This window comes from Pyrgilauda ruficollis, unplaced genomic scaffold (genome assembly GCF_017590135.1).
Source record: "Pyrgilauda ruficollis isolate IOZ18807 unplaced genomic scaffold, ASM1759013v1 scaffold4, whole genome shotgun sequence".
In the NCBI taxonomy this organism is placed as follows: domain Eukaryota; kingdom Metazoa; phylum Chordata; class Aves; order Passeriformes; family Passeridae; genus Pyrgilauda; species Pyrgilauda ruficollis.
The window spans coordinates 9,093,936-9,119,039 of NW_024525489.1; the positions used below are offsets into that span (position 1 = coordinate 9,093,936).

At 36.9% G+C, this 25,104-nt stretch overlaps 1 protein-coding gene across 2 annotated transcripts in view; it reads right to left on the reverse strand.

The window, feature by feature from the left end:
• BABAM2 (BRISC and BRCA1 A complex member 2) overlaps window positions 1-25,104 on the reverse strand; it is a 162,650-nt gene that overhangs the window by 19,307 nt on the left and 118,239 nt on the right. For both annotated transcript variants that reach the window (XM_041477311.1, XM_041477312.1), the window contains exons 8-11: window positions 20,487-20,586; window positions 18,478-18,548; window positions 16,932-17,014; window positions 2,330-2,483 (exon numbers count right to left, since the gene is read on the reverse strand). In XM_041477311.1, the coding sequence (XP_041333245.1) occupies window positions 2,330-2,483; window positions 16,932-17,014; window positions 18,478-18,548; window positions 20,487-20,586 (408 nt within the window). The remainder of the gene's footprint in view (window positions 1-2,329; window positions 2,484-16,931; window positions 17,015-18,477; window positions 18,549-20,486; window positions 20,587-25,104) is intronic.

Below are 25,104 nucleotides of genomic sequence, written 5' to 3' on the forward strand. Positions count from 1 at the left end.
GGGAGATCCTGCGGCCCTAGAGCAATGGCCAGGAAGATAAACAGAGATGTTTTGTCTCAAAGAATGCTGAGCACTTGGGAGACAATTTTGCTAAGAGGGAAAAAGACTATATATAAGCAAAACCTAATTGACAGTATTTAAAAACACAAACAAATTGTCTCTGATTTAACTAGGGCGAAATTTACTTCAGCAGAGTAGAATTACATTGTTTCTAGAGGGTAAATAACGTATTCTCTTTTTTCTGTTTTTTTTTTTTTTGGGAAATTTTCACGTGTTGTTTGAACTAATATGTCTCATTAGAATGCTCTCTCACATATCAATATATATTCCCATAACTTGGTCCATAACATGTCTGTGGTAAAAATTAAGTAGAATAAGAAGTTATTTGGTTATGTTAAAACACACTAACCTATTCTAAGAAGCCCTAGCAAATATTTTAAACACTGTTTATATAAGATACTCAATTGTGTTAAAAATCTTTCTTAAAATACGCTCACATGTATCATAACATCATATTTTTTCTTGATCCAGATTTATTTATGGTACCTACTCAGGAATCACTAGCTGTTCCTGCAAGCGAAGCGCTTTTAACTGGAGCAGTTTCTGTCTCTCTGCAGCTCAGTGATTGCTATTTCAGACATCTCAGCACACTGTCTTCCCCCGCTTCTCATCATCCTTCTCATATTACGTACCAGTGTAAAACATCAAGGCAGAGGCTCGAACGTAAGAGTGAATAACCTCACCAAACGTACATGTGATAGTAAGTGTACACATTTAGTGCTTTTAAAGAGAACTGTTGTAATACTTCTAAATTTCAAGTGCAGGGCATTGAAGTCCATTTGTATACACCCACTCATAAGCAAATGCACTTAGCAGACAGCACATAGGTACTTGTAAGCTTTCAGCTACAAAAGAAATGCATTTTGTAGTATGGCCATAAAAAAGCCATATTAATGCTTCCAGTTATTGTTCTTCTTGTTTTTTTTTATTTTGTTTTGTTTTGGTTTTTTAGTAAACAAAATACTCATAATATCCTGCTAGAGAAAAGAAGAAAGTCCATACACACAAAAAAAAATCGTAGCTGATTAAGAAATGGTGCTCCTATAAACAGTATGGTGGCAAAACCAAATGCTACCAAAAACTTTTTTATTAAAATGCATATTAAAATCCCAAATCAAATGTTACTTGATGTTTTCCGTAGAATTTAAATTAGTATAAAAATCTACAAATGCATCAGTCAATTGTTGTTTGCTTCCATTATTTCCAAATTACATTCTCTGACCATGCCACTCATTTGATTTACTCAGCTTGAACTATTTTTGTTTCAACTCTTATTTATGCATATTTGCTGATTTAATTTAATCTTCTGACTGTCATTCAAAATGTTCATCCCAATATGCCTTGTGATTTATGCAGTTTGATGCTTTTACTTGCTGAACAACTGATAATCAGCCTGTTTAAATCTCTCGCTGTTCTAACATTTTTACACTTTGCAAAATTAAAACACTGCAGCAAGCTTGCTGCCTGACTCTCCCCATTCAGGTAAAATCTGTTCTGCTTCATGAGAAGACAGGGACAATATCTGGCTTTGGGGACACCACTGCCTATGGCAGCTTGCCCTTGCAACAGAACCCCTCTGTGAGGCTGCTATTTCATCATTAACTAAAAGGATACACAGATTGAAGTGATCTCTCCTCAGCCCAAAACAAGGGCTTGCATTAAAAAATGCAGAGGAAGGAGACAGGGATTATCTGTTTCCACCCAACAAAAATGCAATAAAGCAAGAGGTATTCAGATTTTCAGATAACTTTCTCAAGATCTGATACGGCTGCCGCCTGTGCTGGAATGGTGGTTTGCTCTGCCTCCTCCTGTTCTTCTGTGCCTTTTCATTACAGCCTAATTCCAGATCTTTCAGGTTTTTCTTCCTTGCTCTCTTCATCTCACATGCTTCCCTTCAGGGTCCCCTCAACACTCACACAACCCCAGGGAGTTACCTTGACTGACTGCTACCATGCAGGTTACTCCTGCTGGGGGCCATCTCGTCTACTTAGGCTGGAAGTTCTCTGAAGCAGAGACTGTCACCACTCTATGCCATACAAAGCCCAGCAGAAAGAGCCTTCTTTTGTTCAGTCCTCTGGCACTAATGCAATAAGCATAATTAGTAAGTATCTGGCTACATTCATCTACAAGAACACCAGGATTGTATGAGAAAAAGAACAGGTTCAGCTCTTGTAACGCTGAAAATGTACACTTATATCCATGAAATTTCTACCCACCAAAGACCATGAAACAAATGGAATGCTTAGTAGGAAACAGCAATCTGACTTACTTTGCTCTCTTGGCCATTTCATTGCCATCCCATCGGGGGCTGTATGGGTAATTCTTCTGGGCCTGGGAGTACAGCTGGCCACTGTTAGTAAAGTGGTAGACGGACTGAAAAGTTAGGGTTGGTTGGTCTCGAGGAAAGTAGAGGGGTAGGTCAACTGCAATTCAAAAGGAAAAAAAGAGTTATAAAAAGATGCCAATGTATTTTTTCCTTTTCTTTATATTGGGAATATATCAGACCATTCTATTGGTTTAAAGGTGTCAGAAAAGGAGAAAGTGATGGCTAGTTTGAAAACGTCCTTCTGCATTTATTATAAGTAAGGATTCCAACTTACTGCTGTATGGGACACTTTGCTTTACCAAAATACTTTTGCAAAGTACACGATTTTAAAAAAGTTTAGCTAGTGTATTGCTATGTTAATCATAAAATCTCCACCAGGATTATTTAGTTATTAAAAAATTACTTTTATAGTGAAATCTTCCCTTTCAAAAATTCACAAAATACATTCTGTTTTGCTTTACATTAAAAAAACAACTTTATCTGTTTTAACCAATATATTTTAGTGTCCTCATGGACATCAAAAGCATTATCATCCTCATTTTACAGCTGTCTGTGTCCTAAAGCAGCCAAATGAGTTGATAGTAGAAAGATTCAGTCATATGCGCTGGAAAAGATTTCAACTTGCTGTCATTTGCTAGACAAGAAAACACCCACAAAACTAAAAACATACCACAAAGTCATTATTACCCAAAATATCCCACTAAAAATAAAAATCAGAACCTCTTAGTTCCCTTTGCTTATCACTGTCTCATGATCAGCTAGGTCTGGTGAACAATAAAACAGTCTAGAACAGTTAGAAACTGTGTATGTTTTCATGGTCAGACCTAGTTTTTAACTTAACTTTTTCATTGCTAGAATTATAGTTCGTATTTTCTTGGTCTACTTCTTATTTCAGGAGGCTTCAGAAATCTGTAGTTAAACTGAATTATGACAAAAGACTTGAATTACTAATATTAAATGTCTAATCTAACACCCAAATTAACAGAAGAATGGTAATTTCTTTTAAAGGTGTAGACTTCATTTATAAAGTACCTAAAACCATACTTTTTGATATCCTCCAAATAATATTTTAGAAATTCTGTACAGTGAAAGAACACTGCAATGGAATTGTATTTTAAATATTTCCAGAGATTCCAGCACTTCCTGTGAAATCTCTGCTAACAGACTGAGGAATCAGTGTAAGACAGGTTTTATTTTCTAAATTCCATTCTATCATCCTGCTAGTTCCTTCATTTTTCAGTTTATCTAATCACATCTAAATACTCAGATGTGCATCAGCTACACCGTATCTCCCTTTGCTCTAAAGGGTCTCCAAGCTCTAGGAGTAAAAGCATTTATAGCCATGAAGCACACTGAATCAAATGTGCTATTCCAGCCACAGTCCCTAAATACAACAAATCCTCCCGTGGAGGACAGCACTGGCTCAGTTCATGACCCAGTGTCTGAGCCACACGTGACAACTCCCGCAGTCCGGGTGACTCAGCCCACACAGCAGCTTCCAGCAGATATTTAAGCACTAATGACATGGGCAGAGTTCTGCTAATTTGAGGGCAGATCACTGCTTTAACAAAGGTTAGATTCAAAGATTGCTCTTCTGAAATCCTCTATATAATGTGATTACTAAATAACAACCCTGAAAAACATTGGTGTAACCTGGCCATTTATCAGCGAGCACGCTGTCTCCTCCCCTCACAAATGATGTGTGTACCTTGGTCTCTGAAGGACTCCACCATGGAGAAGGGTAAAGAATCAAGAAGACTGAATCTCTGTTTTAATCTTATAAATATAATACTTCGCTCTGAGTGCTTAAACTGTTTCTCTAGTGCATCTTTTTCATTCTTAAGTACCAACTCCTTAAGAGAAACCAAGTCTGTATACTTCTGCATTTTATCACTTATTTTATTTGTGTGAGAGGAATAACAAACTTTAGCAAAGCATTCAAATAATAATTTAGTCCTTGTACTCAACTTTTTAGCTGAGAATTTCTAACTTCCATTAACTTTCTCTTCAAAACTGCCATCTACATAACACACACAAGCAGCAATCTTTTTTTTCCAGTTACCCACAGCTAAAGGTGGGCTCTCAGGACAAAGTACCTGGCACTAGAAGTGCTGTTTAAAATGGATAATCAAGGCAGTGCTCTCACTACAGTGACACCTGCATTTGTTATGAGAAGGTACCACCAAAATATATTCTATTAAGTGAAATTTGTAAAGGAATTTTCAGGAATTACTTACATTATAAACTGATCACATAAATAAGATAATCAAACTAGATTCAAAATTGTGCATCCCACATCTGGACAGCAGCAGCGTTACCCTGAACTGCAAGTAGAGTTTTGAAAAATTTAAACTGCCTTTGATTTGTAATAATACCCTTTACCTGAAATTGCCAAACCTCCAGTTTTCTAACCCAAGTGTTTCCTTAATACAAGGTGTGGATGAGTCCAGACCAAGTAAAAAAACCTGTCCCTAATTCTGGAACACAACCACACCTAAAAGGCCAGTAAACAGGAAATAGCCTTGAGTTTAAAGTGTTATGCATATCTCAAGGTAGCCAGCTATTATTATTCAGCAATAGGAAAGGAAGGCAAGAACCTGCTTCCGTCCCAGTGGATGCCCATGCATTGACACTGTTGGTACACAGAATGAAAAAAATAAGCAAATACCACTGGTAATTAATGCTGGCAAGGTGTGTTGGACATGAAAGGTCAAATTCTTCTCATAATCACACATGGCTTGCTAAAGAAAATTTTTCTTTTTACCTGGTCACGTGTAGGCAGTCTGACTCTCAATCTGTACATTAATACAAAATCAGATCTGCCTTCATGCAATATCTAAGATGACAAAGGTGTTACTGTAATTACATGCAAGACAGCATTCACACTTTGCCATGAAAAATGCACCACAGTTAAGAACAACAGATTGGTTTTGTAAATTAACACCTGAACTAGGCAAACTGTAAAAGCCTGTGTTGGTTTGGCATGTTTGTTACCTAAGAACTACAAAAACGTATTCATGTTGAATACAAGTACTATTCCCAAATAACAGCTGACTCACAAAGTACCCTGGTGATATGTCTGCAGAAAATAAGCAGATGACTCATGTCTGTAAATTCCTGAAAGTACCAATAGACCCCTTGCTTAGTCATCTTTTGCTTGGATGCTGGGTTCATGAGCTCTGTAAACTATAATGAGAGATCTAGCTCTTAGTAGGACTCTCTCTCCCTTTTTTCCTCTCTTCTAAACAGTGCAAATTACCTCCCTAAAAATAACTGCATCTGCGTAAGTGAGTCACTTCAACTAGCAAGCTTATACAAGTCATGCAGTTAAGCAGTAATATTTGGTTATGAAGGTAAAAATGCTGCTGTCAAACTCAAGATTTAAAATGAAAATTATGTCAGAGGAAGTCCCATTTACCCCTTCTCTCACAGAAATAGAAACATTTCCTTTGGAAAAGTTAAACAATTAGCTCATTCAGGAAAGTAAAGCTTTCTAATTTAGTTCCATGCTCAAAGTAATTTAAATCTGATGATTTCTTACTTTGGCTCTCCTAAGCATCATACTGTTAATGTAAGAGGAACTTAAAGACTGGAGAAGGAATCCAGTAAAACATTGCTTTCTCCTACATTACAATTTACAGATCATTTTTTAAAAGTCAACTTTTAGACAGCCATAGAGTGGGGAAAATAATGTCTTTATGCAAGCACTACATGAGCAGAACTTGGAGGGCTGTTTATGGGTAATTAAGCATTGAGTAAATTCTTCACTGATTGAACCCTAATTTTCCCACACAGTTCATAAGAAAGCAAAAGAAAAAGGACTTACTTGTTGAGAATGAGTCATGTTGTAAAGAAATTTAATTACAGTTTATAAATAGTTGAAGTTGCTCTCTTTTTGAAACATAAGAAACTATCTAGAAGTAACACACAAATTTGCTTCTCTTGACTTAGTATTTAATGCGTACATATATATTCAAAACATAGTTACCTTAAAGCCCAAATCTTGTTTTATTAATAACTAACAAACTGAGCAATGCATCTGTAAGATTGAATTGTTTATTTTCTTAAAAAACAGCAATCTGAGGCCTGGAACAGGTTACCTAGTTTGTTAAGCTTATGTCAACAAATATAGAGTGGATTTTGACTATCCTATTAGCTTTAACATAGTATCTTTAGCATCTAATTTTATGACTTGTTCAACAGGATATGAAATACGGAAGGAATGTCTCAGAAAACGTATGTACCAATGCTGCTACAGGTTTTCTGAAGGAAAAATGCTCAGAAGAAAAGGGCAGAAGAAAGGGTTTACCACAGTGCCCTCCTTTCCACCTTTAAGCACTGGAGAAAAGAGGTGGGAAAACAAAACCATGCTTGAAATGCATGGTGACCATTAATATATTTCAAAGCACTTAGATGGTAACATTTAAAAATTTTTCCATATACCATTCACCTGTTCTAGGGAAAAGGTTTATTTATCCTTCATATGGCACTGGATAAATCCAGATAATTGTTTTCACAAAAGCCAACATTTACTCACTGAATTCATCATTTGAATCTTTGGATGCTGCCATGCTAGTTATCTTACTAACCTTTGGGATGCTTGATTCTGCAGCAGTTTATTGCACCTGAAATTTGTTTTGCACTCATGAACACTGAGTGATCTGGATATTTTATTGTTGAGATTTCCACTTTAACAAGATTTTATGGCCTGCACAACCTTAGTTCAATCCATACTTGCTTTATGGAGCTGCCTTCAAACAGAGGATAACACAGTGTTGTTTCCAGTTCTAAACAGTCCTAGGCTGCACAAAGTTGGCCAAAGGAGTCACTGTTCTGGCTGCTCCCATCTGACAGACCCTCCCCCTCTACATTTATTTACTGCACAACACCGAAGTCTTGTTCCAAGTAAATGTGTTCATTTCTGCATGAGCTTTTCAATGTGATGATTCTAATAATAATAATAATAATGTTAGCTACGTAAAATATTTAAAAAATGGTTCCACAGCACATTCATGAGTTGAGAGGTTTCTTAGGGATTCCAGATCAGGAATGAAGGAACAAGGGAAGAACAGTTAACCTGCCTGCTGATGCTAAGTACCAGCCTGTGGGATGCAATTCTTCTGAGACTAATAGAAAATACTTTATATAGCCAAACACAAGTCCTTCCAATGCTGATTGCCATAGTACATACTTCAGAATCCATGATTACTGGACACGTGAGAGGTTTTGTTACAATTATTTCACCAGAAAACCAAGAAGGACATGCCAAACTCAAATTTCCAGAGAACACTGAAGAATCTGAGCCTGATACTAGCCGTTCTCTTCCCAAACTTCCCTGACTCACTCCTTACTTATCATCCAGCTTTGGCAAGAGACTGCCTCTGCACTCAAGTACTTCTGATGAAGTAAGTAATGGAAACAGGAAACACATATTCCAGGCTCCAGAACTGCATTTCTGTCTCTTATTAGTACATATTCATCATCTTTCTGCATGTTCTTTTTTTGGTTCACTGAATTTCACATTCTCTCTGCCTTACTTGCAGAGCTTAAACTCACACTGCCGGGAAAAACAGTGGATTTGAATGCATGACCTCAAACTGAAAAGTTCCTTGAACTCAAAGCTCTGCAGTAGTGATGATGTGGATGAGACCCATGTGAATTTTCAGTGCAAGTCCATGGCAATACATATACCATATCACTTCCCCATACGCATCTCTCAAGCCCTATTTCAAAAGAAAATTTATACTAGATTTTTTTTGACATGACTTCTCCTATGAGACAGGTGATTCAGACAGACTGTACAATGGGTGAAAAATCTTTACCTAACTTCAAGAAAAAAGAGCTTTCTTCAGTTTTTAGATAAAAATTCCAATGTAGAAGGCCTTTCAGGATCCATATTGATCATGGCTCCTATGGAGAAGCCTGAATAGATTTAGTCACAAGCATTTTGGGGGCTGTAGTGTCTAGCACAAAGCTTCTCAGGGCAGGATTTCAGGCTACTTTGCCGAGTGAATCTTTTCTGGACTCGTGTGTGCTAAAGGCCTTTGGCCTGCATTCTACTGGCAAAAAATGAAAGGGGAAACTTGGCTTAAAATACACAAAAATTACTGAATGCTACAGCTATCCTGCTTTGGTGTGTGATGATTTATTCTTGCAGGAATGAGAAAGCAAGGATGATAAATAACATATCAATGGCATTAGTGTGGGACTTTAGGTTAACAGAGAGCAGTCACAGGAATTTAAATTTGTTAAATATTATTAGGGCTGACATCCCTTCTGGAGAAAAACAGGTTTTTTGCAGGAAGATGCTATTTTGAAATCAACATTTCAAAATTTCAAATCTGGAAGGAAAAGCTGTTTATGGAATTTTAGCTGAGACACTTATGGCATTCTGGGTGTGTTGGTAATCACAGCTGGTTTTGAAATAATTAGGTCTGCCCTTGCTACGGGAAATATCCACCCCATTGGCAAAGTCAATACTTGTATAGTAAATGAGTACGATGACTTATGTACAAAGTACTTTCAAATAAATACTACAGAAATAGAAGTAAATACTCCTAAAAAAAGGAATGACTATTTAATTAACAGAATATACAATACTAAACAATAAAAGACAAACCACTGTAGGCAATATGGAAACAATGAACTGTGATGGATTAAACTATTCCGACACATTACAGAATAGATTTGTTTAATTAGCTTTCTTTGTTTTGGTTTGTTAGTTGGTTTTGTCTGTTTGGGTCTCTTTAAATATAATATAACCCTTTTTTGTTTGAGGAGGGCTGCATGACATTTGTGTATCCACCTTGTGGTTCTCCTTCCACTGACAATGGGAACTATAATACAATCTAGGCACCAGTGGCAACTAGATTTACAATTACAATTGTTTTGATTTTCTTCCAACATAGGCATGTTATATGGTTGTAAAAATATCCCGTGTCTTTATTGTAGCCTGCAACTTTTTTTTAAGTACTCCATCCTTCATACAAACCAGCATTTTTTAAAAAAGTGATAAAAATATTTTGAATTACTGAAGTTACAGTCATGTGCTGCAGACAGTGTATCTAACTATTGGTTTAGTTTTACAGAGGAACTAAGTAACAGATCAAATCAAGATATTCTTCAAACAGTTTCCAGCTATGTGGTCCAAGACCATGCTATAGAGCTATAACTTAATCTGAAAACAGCTTTATAAGATCTTCTTGCTTTTGAGTGTCATTGCCCACCCCACTTATATCATACTCTCATTTGACTTCTTTTATTGGACAGCAAGTCTGGACTACCTCCTAAAAATATCCTGTGGAATATCTCACAATCCTGTATTGACCCCAAAGAAATGGCATCATGATCCACACAGGTCTTTTTCTTCTCTAATTTCTGTAATCATATTTATCTTAATTAAGAAAGAGGCTTATTACCAGCTTCAGCTACTTGTATTTTGTTTTATTTTTACTTCAAATTTTCAAAGATCTTCATTCCCTTCTCCTTCTGTTTTTATTTTCTTTTATTGTTTCTGCTGTTACAGTTTCTATAGTAACTTCTCGAAGTGCTGATGAGATTGATGTGACTAAAAGCTTTCTCTTTTCCATCTGAATTGTTTGAAGCTTGAAACTTAAATGCAGTTGCAGTTGTTATGGGTGCAAAAAGCAAGCCATGCTCTTTCGTAGCACAAGCATGGATCACTGCAAAAAATACTCCTCTGCTTTCTGAGCAGAGATACACTGATAAATGCTGAGAAGTTTTATGTTACTTTCCAGCTGGACAGGAAGACTTCTAAACCATGTTTTTACTTGAAAAGCAGATGTGCAAAACCATTGTCTTCTCTCACCAATATTTTATTAAGATTATGAGGTTTGCAAATAAGTTGTTTTTTCTGTCTTAAATGCTTCCTGGGATTTGAAAGAAAACTATATTATTTCACTCTCATCTGTGGTCATGTGTGACATTATCCTGCAGGTCAAGAGGACCCTGTGCTGCCACACCTGCTATCCTGTTCTTCCAACGTTTGCATCTTGCAGGCTTGCAGCTTCCAAAACCCAACCCAGTGTAATCCCTTCTGGCCCACACAGCCAACTAAGCCATGCCAGGTACTTTTAAATGCAGTATAGGCCCACTGCATCTTCCCACTCCTGAACATCACAATTACCACTTTTACTCTTCAAGCCACCTTACATAGTACTAAAAGCTTATCCCTCTACTGCTTTTTGACCTAAAGAACTACTTTGTGGAACATACTCTTTTATGACACGCTTTCTAGACCACCAGCCATTTTTGGTGCATTTTGTGAATCACCATTTGAGGATGATGCAAGACAAACATTAGGATCATACCCCTAAGCTTCAGGGATCAGACTTCAGGCTGTTCAGAGATCTTGCTCCTCCCAAGGAAGACTCCTATGGGATAATGGCCCTGGTGAGAAGATGAGTTCATGATGACCTCCTTCAAGCTCAAGAACAGTCTGTCCTACTGAGCAGGAAGGCAAACACTACCAGCAGGAGGCCTACATGGATGAGCAAGGAACTGATAAAACTCAAGCATAAAAAGGGATCACGGGAGATGTGGACACTCCCTGAGCATGTAGAGACAGGACTGGGATTGTCAAAGCTGACCTAGAATTGAATCTGACAATGTGAGTTAAGGACAACAAGATGAGCTGCTACAGGAACAGCAAAAGTATGACTAGGGAAAAGATAGGACTGCTGCTGAATGAGGCAGGGGGACTGCTGACAAAGGAGACAGAAAAGCAGCTTAAGCACTCCCTCCTTCTCCCATGTTGAAATTTATGCATCTTTGTGACCAGTTCCACGTTTAAACTAAGGTGTATTCCTTGTTATTCCAAAATGAATAATATTTATCTATTTCATAAAAAGTATTCAGCACTTGCCTCTGTGTACTATTCCTGTCACATACAGATTCTTAGAAAAAAATTACTTTGGTGACAAAGTGATTGTCATTGCATAGAAGGAGGAAAGGGAGGGAAGAATGTTTCAGAAAATGTTTCTTATCTTGATGCAGCTCTTATTTATAGAAATTTCATGTCTCTAATAATCCTGTGGTGCTGTGTATCATCCTGTTTCTTTTCTGAAAACATGACCTGGTATTGAACCCAGGACTCATCCATGAAACCCCGGCTCATCAACTCTTTCTGGACTGAAATCAATATATTTGCTTTCTATTTGCTATAATGAGCAATTTTGAACTTGGAATATTTCACACCTTTAAAGCAGTTCTCATCTTAGAAAAAAACTGTGAGTTACCAAAGCATGCAAACACAAACCAGACATGGACTAAGAAGAATAAGCATCACAACCTGTCACAACCTGTACTCAAGTCCTGTCCCTGTCAATTCCTTTTTGTGACCTAATTATTTATTTTCAAAAATTGAGTGGATAAAATAGGATTATATCCTTTTTCCATGTTGGGTACCTTTTCTGAGAATTTTAGTTATCTGTCATATACTTGGGCACATAGTAGTCATACTCTAAATATATATATAGAAAATAAAAAAAAATCAACAGTTCACTTTTCTGAAAAGTGCAATTTTGTAAGAAGTTATTACAAAACCTTTCAGTCCATTTGTTAAAGTGTTTGTAGTTGCTAGAAGAACATCAATTAATGTCTGCAGCAATACACTACTGTTTTAAAAGTGTGGCAAACACACGTGTTTCTCAGAAATTAAAAAAGTAATAACCACAGCAAAATGACATTTTAAAATACCTTGCCAGTCCACCCACATCAGGCCATCTATAAGAGTCTTATAAAGCCTAATTAGTATCACAACAGTTGCTTCCTGTTTGTTGCTGTCCATACCAAGTTTTATGAGCTTTCTGCTGTCCATTCTCCCTTTTTCTGCAATTACAAATATGAACCAACAACTACCTTATCCTGAGTGATATGAAAACAAAATGAACCTAGAGAAACAGAAAAAGAGGAAAAGAAAACCACTGTTCAGATTCACTTGCGTCCATTATGAATACCTATATAAAAAAAAAGTCTCATTTGGCTCACATACAAGTAAATAACCAAGGTGGAATCAAAGGAACAAAATGTTTAAAGCACTCTTAATGTCAAAAATAAAATTACCAGCTTTCAATAAAAATTTCAAACCAAATCTACTTGGCAGTACCCCTTAGAAAAAAGGGAGAAAAATACACCATGGAGAAAAATGATCAGCAAAAGACTCATTAATTTTCCAAATGCTACAATTCAGTCCTGTGATTAGCCCCTGCCTAAGCCCATGCCTAATTTCATGCCTGTGTGCCTGTGACTCAGGCTACTTTTCCATCACACTGCCTGAGCCACAGCACTGCAGTGTATTTGCAGTTTTCACTGACTTCAGCAAGCAAGAGACACTTCACTACACAGGAGATGGCCGAGAGAATGCTTTGTTCTGAGTGACTGAAACAATGTGCAAAGTTTTGAAGAAACTTGGTCAGTTCACGGTGTATTTTGCTGCAGGCAGAGCATGCTTTCAGAAACTCTCAAGACCAAATTCAAAGAAATATATGGAACCAACTAAAAGTACTGAGTCAGAGGAGAAGACCGCCAAAAAGAAAGACACCTGTTCCCAAGCATAAGATCTAAATTTGATTTTCTCTAGCCACTTTTACATCACTGCGGCTTTGTTAATCTACAAAGCTTTCACATTTAAGAATGAAATGACAGTCTTATACAATATTTACAGATTGTTTTGATCAGCATTGAACTTCTCATTCTAAACTCCTGAAACATTTATTTTGTTATGCTTGGCATTTCTGCTGAACTATCCTGCTTTCCTGACAGGACCAGATACCACCTTGCTATTCACATGGTCATGTTCTCTTTTTACCTTTAGTTTTCAGAGCCATAAATTCCCATTTTCATTTAGGGAACAATGAGAAGAATAAAATAACAGCATTATATAAGAAAGTTAAAACACCCCACTAGATAAAAACTCACAGAAACACTCTAGTATAAATATTCCTCTCAATACTTGGCCTATTTTTTTAGGACACTGCTCAGGCAGACAAGGTTGTTTTCTCATATATTTTCTTGAAAAGATGGACAAACGTGTGCAGGCAGCAATATTCAAACAAGAATGCATAAGAAGCTGGTCTTGGTAACGTCCACCAAAAACCCCTCAATCCAGAAGCAGGTGCCTACCCAAAGCCTGACACTCATAAGGTATAGTCTCCTTTTAGCCAACTAATGCTTTAGGTCCCTTGCTTGCTTGCTTCCTTCATCTTTCAAAACTTTCTTTTTGCTGGGATGCTGTCTGTTTCTGATCTATCCTCTACCAGAAACAACCACCTAAGTGCACAGACAAGTTAAAGTGTAGACAAAAAGCTACTGACAGTGGAATTCACATAGCAAGAATGATCATCAAATGATCATCATTAAACTCGAGCTTTTACATGACCAGCACTTTGGAACTCCTGGGTCAGTGGCATTATCCACACAGAAACTGAAATCCCTTACAGTCAGCAAAGGTCATTTCCAGCAAATGTTCTCAAGCAACTTCACCTTGACTAAGATCCCAAACAAACTAGAAATATAAATGCTGGCAGCCTTCAACCTTCTCCACCCCCTAAAATACTGTTCAGTGAAACAAACTCTTTTTAGTTTAATGTCTGTCCTTTTCAAGACATCTTAAACAACCACTAACACAAGCAGTGTTTCATTTGCTACTACATACTGGTCCAGCTTCTGTCCATGTCTTTAGTGCTGACAACCTAAAGATCTTGCAAGATAAAAATTAATATTTGAAAATCCCAAATACAGGTTGCTTCAGAGTTCTACTCTTGTGTTTATAACAATGATGCTACTTAATTCTTAATTATGCACAGATAATGTAACTTGTGTTTTCAACTAATATTGATTGGTTATTGCATCAACGGTTGGACTTGATCTTGAAGGTCTTCTCCAACCTAAATGATACCATAATTTATATATGGTATAAATACATAAACTGTATACAAGAACAAGAATACAAGGAAATATCTGTCTCCAAAAACTAATCATAGCTGATTTATAAACAAGAAGAGAAAGTCTATTGAAAAGTGAGCAGTCTATTGAAGTTTACTTACAAAGCTTCATACTGGGACTTACTCATAAACATTATCAGTATCAAAAGCAGTAAGTCTGATTAACGATTTCCTTTCCCATGTGGATGCATGAACTTCTCTAAATGTTTATTTCTTCTGTCTTATATTTGAAAGCACTTGATTAATTCTTAAAACTAAACCACTAAAGAAACAGTTCCTTTGACTAGTCTTTGATCTAATATAATAACTCCAGCAGCTTCATTAGTCTAATGATTAAGTTTGCAACTAGGTAGCTCCTTGGTATTTTAAGATAGAATGTGTAGACTCTAATCTTCATTTAGCATATGATGTTGTTCTGAGGTCATTTGGCTTCAGCAATTCAGACCTATTTTTCTATTTCTCTTCTCTTTAACCCACTTTACTCAATAAAACTATTCTGAATAATTTCAACTTACTTCTAATGTTTTTTGCTTCCTAGTGTCCAAACAAATTTGTAACTCTCAATGGAAACAGTTGCAAAACAATTCCAAAGTTATTCTGGCAACCTCTGAACCCATCTTCTAAAGGAAATAGGACTCATGTTAGTGTTTATAAATCCCACCTAAATTGCAATCTCAAACCTAAAATTTAGATGCCAAAATTTAGATCCCAACAAAATGTACTATGGTGCCTTTCATTTGATGTGCCACAGTGCTTGCTGTATACTGACCTATTTACTTTCCTGTGAATACTTTATCTACATACTATAGTAAATATATAAAGTAGAACAGTTTTCAACTTATTGCTATCTCTCCCAGACATTTTATTAGACACTTGCTAAATATTCAACCATAATATACATAGTTATGTCAGTGGTTAGGAGATGAAAGCCTACATTACTTCACTCAGGAAATTAAGTGCAGGTTTCGGTCCTTTCATTGCAATATCCTTCAGTGCATGGACCAGAAATGCTTTTGCACTGAATTGTTCAACAAGTGAGTGATGCAATGGCTTACACAGCTAAGCCACTGTATGATTTCTAAGGCCACAGGGTTAATACATAGTGATAAACTATTCAGTTATAATTGTAGCTTTCATGCCAGTTTAATTGAATACCATGAATATTACACAGTTACAACTTGCTCTGTTATTTAGCAGAAATTTGAATATTGATTCCCCTGAAATCTAAGACATTCAACATGTATTAAGGTATATTATCTCACAGCACAAATCAAATCCACAGGAATTTTAACATTGATTAAATTAACCCAAATATGTTGGGGAATAAGAAAGGTGGGAAATCTTCAGGAAGGCTGTACATAAAGAAGTGTCATCTCATAGAAGACAATTGTCCAGGGACCAGTTCTCCATGGTAGTTGAAATGTAAGTAAAGACTTAATGAGGATAATTCTCCCAAAGATACCACTTCAATTATATTTTTCCCCCAACATAAATTATAATAACATGATGGAAGAGCTTTAATTTCAGGTTTGAGTTGTCTAAGATCATTAATGATTCTTAGGATCATTAGTGTGTGGTAAGTTAGTCTTAGGGCATAGAAGGAAAGGGGTTAGTGAGACCATTTTTTATGATCTGCAATACAGCACAGGGTGAAGGACTTCTCTGAACAATGGCAATCCTGACTTCCTGCATTAAGAACTCTGGGACAAGTTTCTATGATGTCATCAAGACAGCATGAGTCTTCCACATAAAAAGCTAGCCCACAATAAAAATGATATAATATGAAAGACTCCAGTGCTAGAATGTTATCAAACACCAGTGCTGCAGCCGCCCACATTCCAGTGTAATAATTTTAATTTTTAAAAATTTTTAAATATAAATATGAAGAGTAACAATCAAATCTAAAGAGTTACATGACTGAATTTCCTCAGATCAAAGTATCTTTGATACCTGTGAATTTCACCTTATCACAAGGAAGAACAGAAATTGAAACTTAAGGTAATATGTAAAAGGCAGCATCAAAGCCACATTTACTGATTTCCACATGGAGTAATTCCTATATATTTAAATTAAGAATGTATTTTTGATAGCAATACAGTCTTTATTTGTTTTGCCTACACAGTTTCAGTCTAGGAATAAGTTTTGGATCCCAATGACAATATGCTGTTATTTCTTATGTGATATATTTTCTCTAAATAAAGTGTCTTTACAGTTGTTATCAATGCATTAGTTCCTGAGAGTTACAGATGATTTTAGGTATTCCTGGGTTGAGTCCTCACCACTAACACTTTTGAAAAGCTAAGTTACAACAGTAAACTCAATCTTGAGTCAAATTACCAGAAAACCTTCCCAAGACCCTTTTGGCATTCTGTAAAGCCAACATTTCACTATTGGTGTGCAACCTCTCCCCTTCTCTAGATACAATTGAGATTTTGTGTTTTCTAAGTCACATCAAAAATAGATTAAGCACTGGATAAAAATAGCTAAAACTTTTAAATTGTTTCCTGTAATTGTACATTTTCCCTTTTGAACTTGTATCTTCAGAGGAAAGACATTTATGCCTGAGGCAAAGTGTTACTCACTGTGAACAAGGAAGCAAAAATCTTTCCACATCAGCAATAGAGTAAGCTTTGTGAATCCTTCTGCATCATATTCCACCACACCACTATCAACAAAAAGACAACAAAAAAATGAATACAGTTTTTACCTTCAAATACTGGACGATGAATATGTAAATTTTGTAATACAGGGATTGTTATTTTTGTTTGTTTGTTCAGAATCTTCTAGGATTTGCTTTTTTTATTAACAGTTACAATTTTCTAGTTAATTGTAAATTAGATTAAACTTTTAATCTCAGTAGTTGTCTTAATTATGGTGAGGGGTATTGGAGGTTGTAACCCAAAGAAAGGCCATTTTCAGTTTAAAGAACACTTTTCAATGAAAGGAGACCTGCTACCACATCTGCAGTCCTAAATTGATAAAAACTGTAGATACACAAATTCCCTGTACCTTATTCAAATAAAGATTATTTTTCATTTCTGTAGTGAGTGAGAGGGTAAAACTGAAAATAAGAATGCTGAGAAGAGTTTAATTTGAAAATTTGGAAAAGTATATATAAAAAATACAAAACATGAGATCATAACATAAAATTCCATATAGAATATTGTTTGATAGATGGATTAAAAGTTTCAACCATCAGAAGCTGGTATTCTCCAAGTATGAAGCTGTATCAGAACTCATGAACCACAATGCAGATGTCATATAGGCACATGTGTCCCTTTCTATAGTAGAGTTTTCTCAGAAGAAAAGGAAATGTCTTGATAAAGATTAAGCTTGCACTGACTGTCCGCTCATACATCCAGTTGTAGTTATTGCTATCTATTTATCATTGTATTAAATTTGGATGCATGCTAGAGGCCACCTGTTTCCCTAACTTCACTTGAGAGACCTGAGATTTGAAGGGCTCCTGGATATCCATGTCACTGACATCACCCCTTGGAAGTAGAAACCCCTTATCACAACTGGCCAAAGGCTTGGACTCTGGCTCAATTTAGGCAGGAAACCAAAGTGCCAGCCCTTCACAGTGCCACAGTAGCCCTGATTTGTGAAGCTAAGATGTCATCATGCCTTGCCATGCACCTTTCATCTGCAGGATTGCAACATGACCCAAGAGCCTCTTCTCTTGAGACACAAAATACTGGCTGTTGGTGGAACAGCTGGTCTCCCAGCCCTGCCTTTACACTGAGCAGGGGTTTCTGGCTCTTGCAAGGCTTGGAACAACACCTGCTTCCCCATTTTCCCACCTCAGTCACTGCCTGTTAGTGTAAGATCCCTTAAGTAATTTATTCAGAAACCAACATACTTCTTCTGCACAAGGAAAATCCCTACTGTCCCTTTCCCATCATCACCTATTTCCTAGACAAATCAGATTGGCCACTGGCACAGAAGTGAAATAATACTGAAGTACATTCCAGTATTGCTACAGAGAGACAATCTATACACATCATTCTGTGAAAAATGACTAGATTTCATCTCATCCAGTGGACAGCAGCCACACAACCACAAACCATATGCAGAAAATGAGTTTCCCCCACACTACAGAAAAATATGCATCAGAAGAAAACTTACGTTCCGAAATGACTCAGGAAAGCTGCAATGTACTCTCTTCTCTTATGGTATCCCTGAATAACATATTGTACCTTAAAAAAGAAAGAAAATAAATCCAGAGCTATAAAAAGATTAAAAAAACCCAAAGCCCAGTTTGTCATATATTTCTTGTTAAGAAAGATTTATGTTTGACATGGTAGAAGTTCTGAATCCTACATTTAGCATCATTTCCCTAAAGAATCTTAAAATGCCTTTAAAACAAATTCTGGATATCTCATAAAGAAATCTCTTCAATCATGTCTAAGTGAAACTGAAGTATTTCACCATAGACTGAAGCACTGTTTAATTCCACAAGACAAAGACTGAAAGAAAGAAATGCTCAGCCTTGCCTTACTGAATTTTGAGTAGAAATCTCTGATAGGCAAATCAGTTATCTGAACTGACAGTAAGCTAAGTGTCAAAATAACATTCTCATTATAAAAGAGAAGAAAAAATTAAATTTCTTGCACAACTGATCTTGGGTGTTTTCTGAAGACTGCACCTCCAACAAAATCTTTGGAACACTAAGCTCTTTCACTGGTTTCATGCTGACTCAGGGAGCCACCTACTCAACTGCGAGCATCAGTTTCTGAGGCACTCTGGTTTTGAAAGACTTCCATCCTCGCACAGACAAAATCCAACAATGCTAAATTTGGAGACTTAAGGCAAAATTCTGCTCACACCATGTATGTTTTCTTCTTGATTTGGATGGCGTCACTTAAGAGAACAGTGTGAGCAGGGTTTGACCCATAACAAAACCATTGCATATGTCACCAGGCTGCAAGGACATCTGGTTTACAACTGGTGACTTGGAAGTACTTATGGTATGGTTCTCTATGCGATTCCCTGTGTAAATTCCTTTGCTTTCCAGAACAAAAACTAGCATTTTAGGAACCTTTTCTCCCTCACTGAAAAGAACAGGAAGAGTATTTTCTTGGCTATGGCAATACTAGGATTCCTTGGCTGGCAAATGCTTTCCTAAAATTACTGAAAAAGTCTTGATACAACCCTAGCTGAGAACTGTCTTGTATAACTTAAATTCTATGTATAAACTCAAACATTGTATTTTATAAAACAGTAAGATCATTTTGAAGGCTTTGTGTAGGATCTGAAATGTTATTCTGGGAAGAGGAAAACATACGATAAGTTTGCTTAAGTGACTTTGTTTAAGAAAGGATAAAAACAGCCCGGTGTGCTTGCAGATTTTAAAAACAGAAAGTAATTTTAAACAGAAAACCACAACAAAAACAACTCTAATGATAGATTCCAACATAATTATGGAAACACATTCTGAAGAAACTTTTCCTAAAAGATAAAATTATTCTCTTCATTTAGACAATTGAAGGCAAATATAATATACAAATAGGAAGTCTGTAATAGGTAAATTTCTAAATGTTGACACCTAAGCCTTCTTTTCTTCTTTTGAAAATTATACCTAAATAATGGAAAAACTTTTGAAATACTATAATCATTCTTTTTTGCTTAAACAGTAAGCTAACTGGAACACAACCTTTTCAGCAACCTTAAGTAGCTATTACTGTATAAACATCCAAAGAAACTGCTGATTCAGTTCATCTGGAGGAAACATCTGAGAAGAAAAATCACAGAAAGTACTCAAAACCTACAATAATGACTGGGGTATGAGAACTTGCAACTAGAACAATAATATGCAAACTACACATCTGTATTTACTAAAAACCATTATACTGCAATGCAGTATTGTACAATACAATAACATTTTATCCCAAATTGTAACACGTTGCAGAAAGAAAAATGCTCCAGGATCTGATCCCAAACTCACTTGTTTACCTAAAGGAGTCATTCTATTCAATGTCATGCTTAGGCACTCAGCTCTTACCAAGAAGGTATTCCCTGTGTAGTTCAGCCTAAGTAGGCCTTGCATTGCATACCTGGCAGAAGAATAACGATGTCTGTGGAAATGCAGTACAGTGCATAAGGGAAAGGAAAACTGATTGGCTGCAGCAGCTTACCTTGTTTGTTAGCAGTTGGCACACTTGGGGTACATAGTCAATGAGACAACCTCCACCAGGAAAGGCTGGGATGTGAAGGGCAGATGATCCTCCAAGCGCACTAGACAAATAAGTTAATTTAAGAATACATTACGTGTACAGCCCCTGGGATTTGAAAATTATTTCTGCACAGTCCTCTTTCCCTATTCTTGAAGTCAGACAGGCAAGAGGAAGTATATTCTATGCTGTGGTGATAATAAAAACTATTGAGTGACACCATCTATAAAAACAGGTTACACCATGACCCACTGTAAATTAACCACTTAAGAGTATCACTAACGCAAAACATTCTCTCAGGAAATAGCTTTTTTATTGTGAAAGGTTCTGTTTCTTAGCCCTCAGCAGTAGGATGTGGAGTAGTGGGTACACCATGAACCACTGTAAATTAAATTAAGAGTATCACTAACACAAAACATTCTCTCAGGAAATAGCTTTTTTATTGTGAAAGGTTCTGTTTCTTAGCCCTCAGCAGTAGGATGTGGAGTACTGTAGTTCAGATATCTTGTTAGTGGGGGAGGAGAGGACCTGAAGTCCTCAGCTATTCCAAAATCCACCTTCAGTCAAACCAGCTAAGAATAATCAAAATAATTGGGACTGAGGAGTCATAGATGGGCAGATGCAAATATCAATCATGTCATTGACTCCAGTTTTGGACTTCCCAACAGAACACTGATGTTAACCTACTAAATCAAGGGGGCAGTGAGTCAGAATGATTGTCAGGTACATGATGATGTAAGGAGGATGCTGAAAGAAATGGGTTTGTTCAGTCTTCAGAGAACACTGCAGAGGGGGGATACTGAGGAGGGAAGTTGAAGGCATATTGATGCCTTCAATTATCTAATGGAAAATTATAGAGATGGTGGAGTCAGAGGCTTCTCTGAAGTGGGGCTCAGTGGTGCTATGTCCTCGGAGGTGCTGAAAGCTCAGCTGAACAACAGGGGCCATGAGCTGGCCCTGCTCTGAGGAGTGGCTTGGCCAGATAAGCTCCTTCTTGCTAATCTGCGTTGGTTTATGATTATAGTCGATGAGTCTATGATTTTGTTCATGCCCAGTAGGAAATGACAAAAACAAGGATATTAATTCTGTCCATGCACATGCTGGACATCTGAATGGCAGGAGTTCACAGAAATAAGGTAACTTCAGATATGTATTTAGGCAGCTTAACCATTTGCCTCTATCAAAGGACAGAAGACTGAAGCACACCTGCTATTACTCAGAATAATGGCTTCTTTGGTGTGGAAAGATCTAACACTTATTTAAATCAGGCTGTACAAGGCAACAACTAGGTAAAGTCCATGCTACTTCCTTCTAGCAGCAATGACCTAAATGTTTCTTTATAGTCCCTTACCAAATCAAAATTTGCATTACACACTGTGGATTACATCATTCACTAACCATTCAGAACCAACTTGGACACCATAAAAATGCTTCAAGAGCTAAGTTACTTTTGTGTAGTCTCCTGTTTACATGATGTTTCCATGACAAATTACACAGACTAGAAAGAAAAGTTCTTCTCTGCAAAACAAGTCTCTTACTCTCCAACAGGATCTGGCCTCTTATTTTCCTCAGTACTTGATAAGAAACCACTTTGGTAGGTATAAAGGTCTACAGTCATGCATCCCTTTGAAGGAACAGAGCCTACATAAATCACAAAAATCCCAAACTCATAATGAGGTATATGGAAATCTGCTACTCAGGCAAAACAGTCTGGGTTTAGCAGACTGTTCACCACATGGAACAGTTCTGCGGGTCTGGATTTTGCATATGCAACGATGAAATAAAAAAGCCCTGAGTACACCACAGCTACATAAAAAAAAAACAAACAAACTTTTCCAGCAGAAGTAAGACTCAAATGGGATTTTTAAAAACAGAATTCAGTTTCCTTGCTGCTACCCCCTTACTAAAATTATTCACACAAGAATATAATTTTGCAACTTGTGGATGGTTAAAAGCACTGAAGTACGACTAAGATGATTAGAAAGTTGGAACATTTCTGAAACAATATGTTCTCTACAAAATTGCAAGTATAGCGGGTCCACTGATCTGTAACATTGGAGACTGGAAAACTTGACCTCCTGGTATGTTAGAAGTGGGTTGTGAACCTTATTTTAGGACCCTGACTTCCAGCTTATTAAACTCCTTACATATTGTGTAAATATATCCATAAAAGCCTCCAATCTCATACACAGAGCAACTGGTACTGTCCACTTTGCATCCTGCCTTGCCTCATTTGACACCAAGTTCAAGTTCCCTTGTAGTGTGGACATAGCACTGAAGATGCTCAGATGACTACAACAGGAATTACTGGCTTCTCTCCCAGTTACAATAGCAGGTACGAAATTAGAAGTCATCTCTAACAGACTACACATGCAAAAAAAAGCTTTCACTACTATATAATCAGCTTACAATACATCTTCCAGGCTGAATTATTATGATTTGTGAGTAAGGGCTTCCCATTTTACCTCTATCCATCTCTTGAAAGTAGCCATCCCATAAAAATGTATTGACATAAATGGAAACCCAGCCCTTCTCAAATGAAAAACAGACTGCTAAAAGGTGTGGTTTCTGAGAAAGAGGTCCCTCCACAGAAAGAAGGCTGGAATTTCTAGTATAATTATCCTCTGAAAACAGAATAAAGCTGTACCATATATAATTTATATTCTGTAGAAATAATTATGGGTAGGGAAAATTAAGAGTGGACAGGCATCTTTGTTCCCTCTATTGGGTCAAAGAATCTGCTTATTAAATATTTTAATCAAATACTGCATTTGCACAGGACCTTGCCTCTGACCATCTCAAAACTGTCTATAAGCATTCAGCAATTAAAATTCATCTGCCTCATTAAACTGATATTTACCTTTTATTTTTTAACATGTGAAGAAGCTATTGCTCAAAGTTTGATTTGACTATGCTGTACTACAATGTCTGTCATGTTAAAGGAACATATTTGCTGTACCTCACAACCCTGAGAACAGGAGAGAGAATGTAATAATTCATTTGACTTAAAATAAACCTGTGACTGAAGAAAGAAGAGACTTACACAATGCCAAAGAAGGACCTGTAAAGGATACAAAATGGAGACAATGGTCAAGGGAATGTGACCATGCAGTTCAACATCTAAGGCTGCTTTTTGAGATACCTCACAGTCCAATCAAAAGCAAAAGTACCAAACAAAGTGCTATAAGAAGCCTTTTATAGTGAAGGACATTCCATTTGGCAAAGTATTTCACCAGTACAAGCTAAAGATTGCTGCATGTCAAATCTGCTTTCCAGATAGTTTGGCCTCTTGGAGCATAGATCTTAAACACTTCTGTGTGCAATCAAGCTTTCCTTCTCAGTACCAGTGCTATACACCCCCTACAAAAAAAAACCCCACATTCATTTTATCACAACAACAAAAAATGTTAAACAAGAAACATCAAGAGATATGATGAGGAAAGCACAGACAATTGCTTCCTTACAGCTGCCAGAGTAAGGCTAGTTTCAGTACAACCAATTGAATTGTGTTTGATTTTTACACTGTTTTTTCCAATAAATGCTACTTTTTAAAGGCTAGAATTCTAACAGTCTGGTATTTTCTGTAATTTTAACAATTCATGAAGCAACAGTCTTAAGGGATGCGATTTCATTTCAACTAGTACCAGATGATGATTAAATACGTGGTAGATCTACCTGTCTCAGAGATAAGACTCTACAAACATGTTGGAACAAAGACCTGTTGGCCTCAGAATTTTATTTGCTTTCTCTTACCCTAAGCCTACTCAGCTCTGCAAACCAACTTCATACATCTCATTTTAAGACAGAGCAGAGACTCCTTTGCAGCAAGGTCCTGTCCTCCTGGACTTCCAGAGTCAGTCACAATGTGTTTCTGATCCATGGTCAGTGAATTAAATTGCATTTTGTGAGGAACTCATTACTGAATTCAACAAGTACAGCAGTCAGCCTGCATTAATAGAAGTTTTGTCCTGTGACATGCTGAAATACAAGTTCAGAAAGCATAGCTGGAGTATGTTTACATTTCTGCTGTTGACTGGTGCATTCCAAGTGACTTGCTCTGTCTGTCTCTCAATGCATCTATTTATTCAAGCCAACATATAAAATGCAAAATTCTTTCACATTTTTTGATAACTTATAATTAATTATAATGTCTTTCTCAAGAAATCATTGTCAATAAATGGCTTAGCATTAATTCACAAGTTTAGAGAAGTGACTGGTTTTGTTCTTGAGTATTTACGGTAAAGGACCAGTAATTTGCCCATCACTTCATTAAGGGAAGAAGGGTTTGCAAGTTTCAATCTCAGAAGACTGAGTGCTTTAGCAAGGCATACTTACAGGCATATAGAGAGCGATGCTCCTCCTCCTATCCCCCTTCCCTACAGCTCTTGGGCCTGCCTAGTTCCCCTAGACTCCCTCATTAGCACCGCCTCTTCCCTGCAATTCATTTTGCTTCCTTCTTTCTCCAAAGAGAAAAAAACCCTGCAGGTTTCTCTAGATTGCTGGGAAACTTCTGAGCTAAGTCTGAAAAATGAGGATTATTTCAGACCACTCTCAACATCACAGTTTAAAGAGTTAAGTGCTA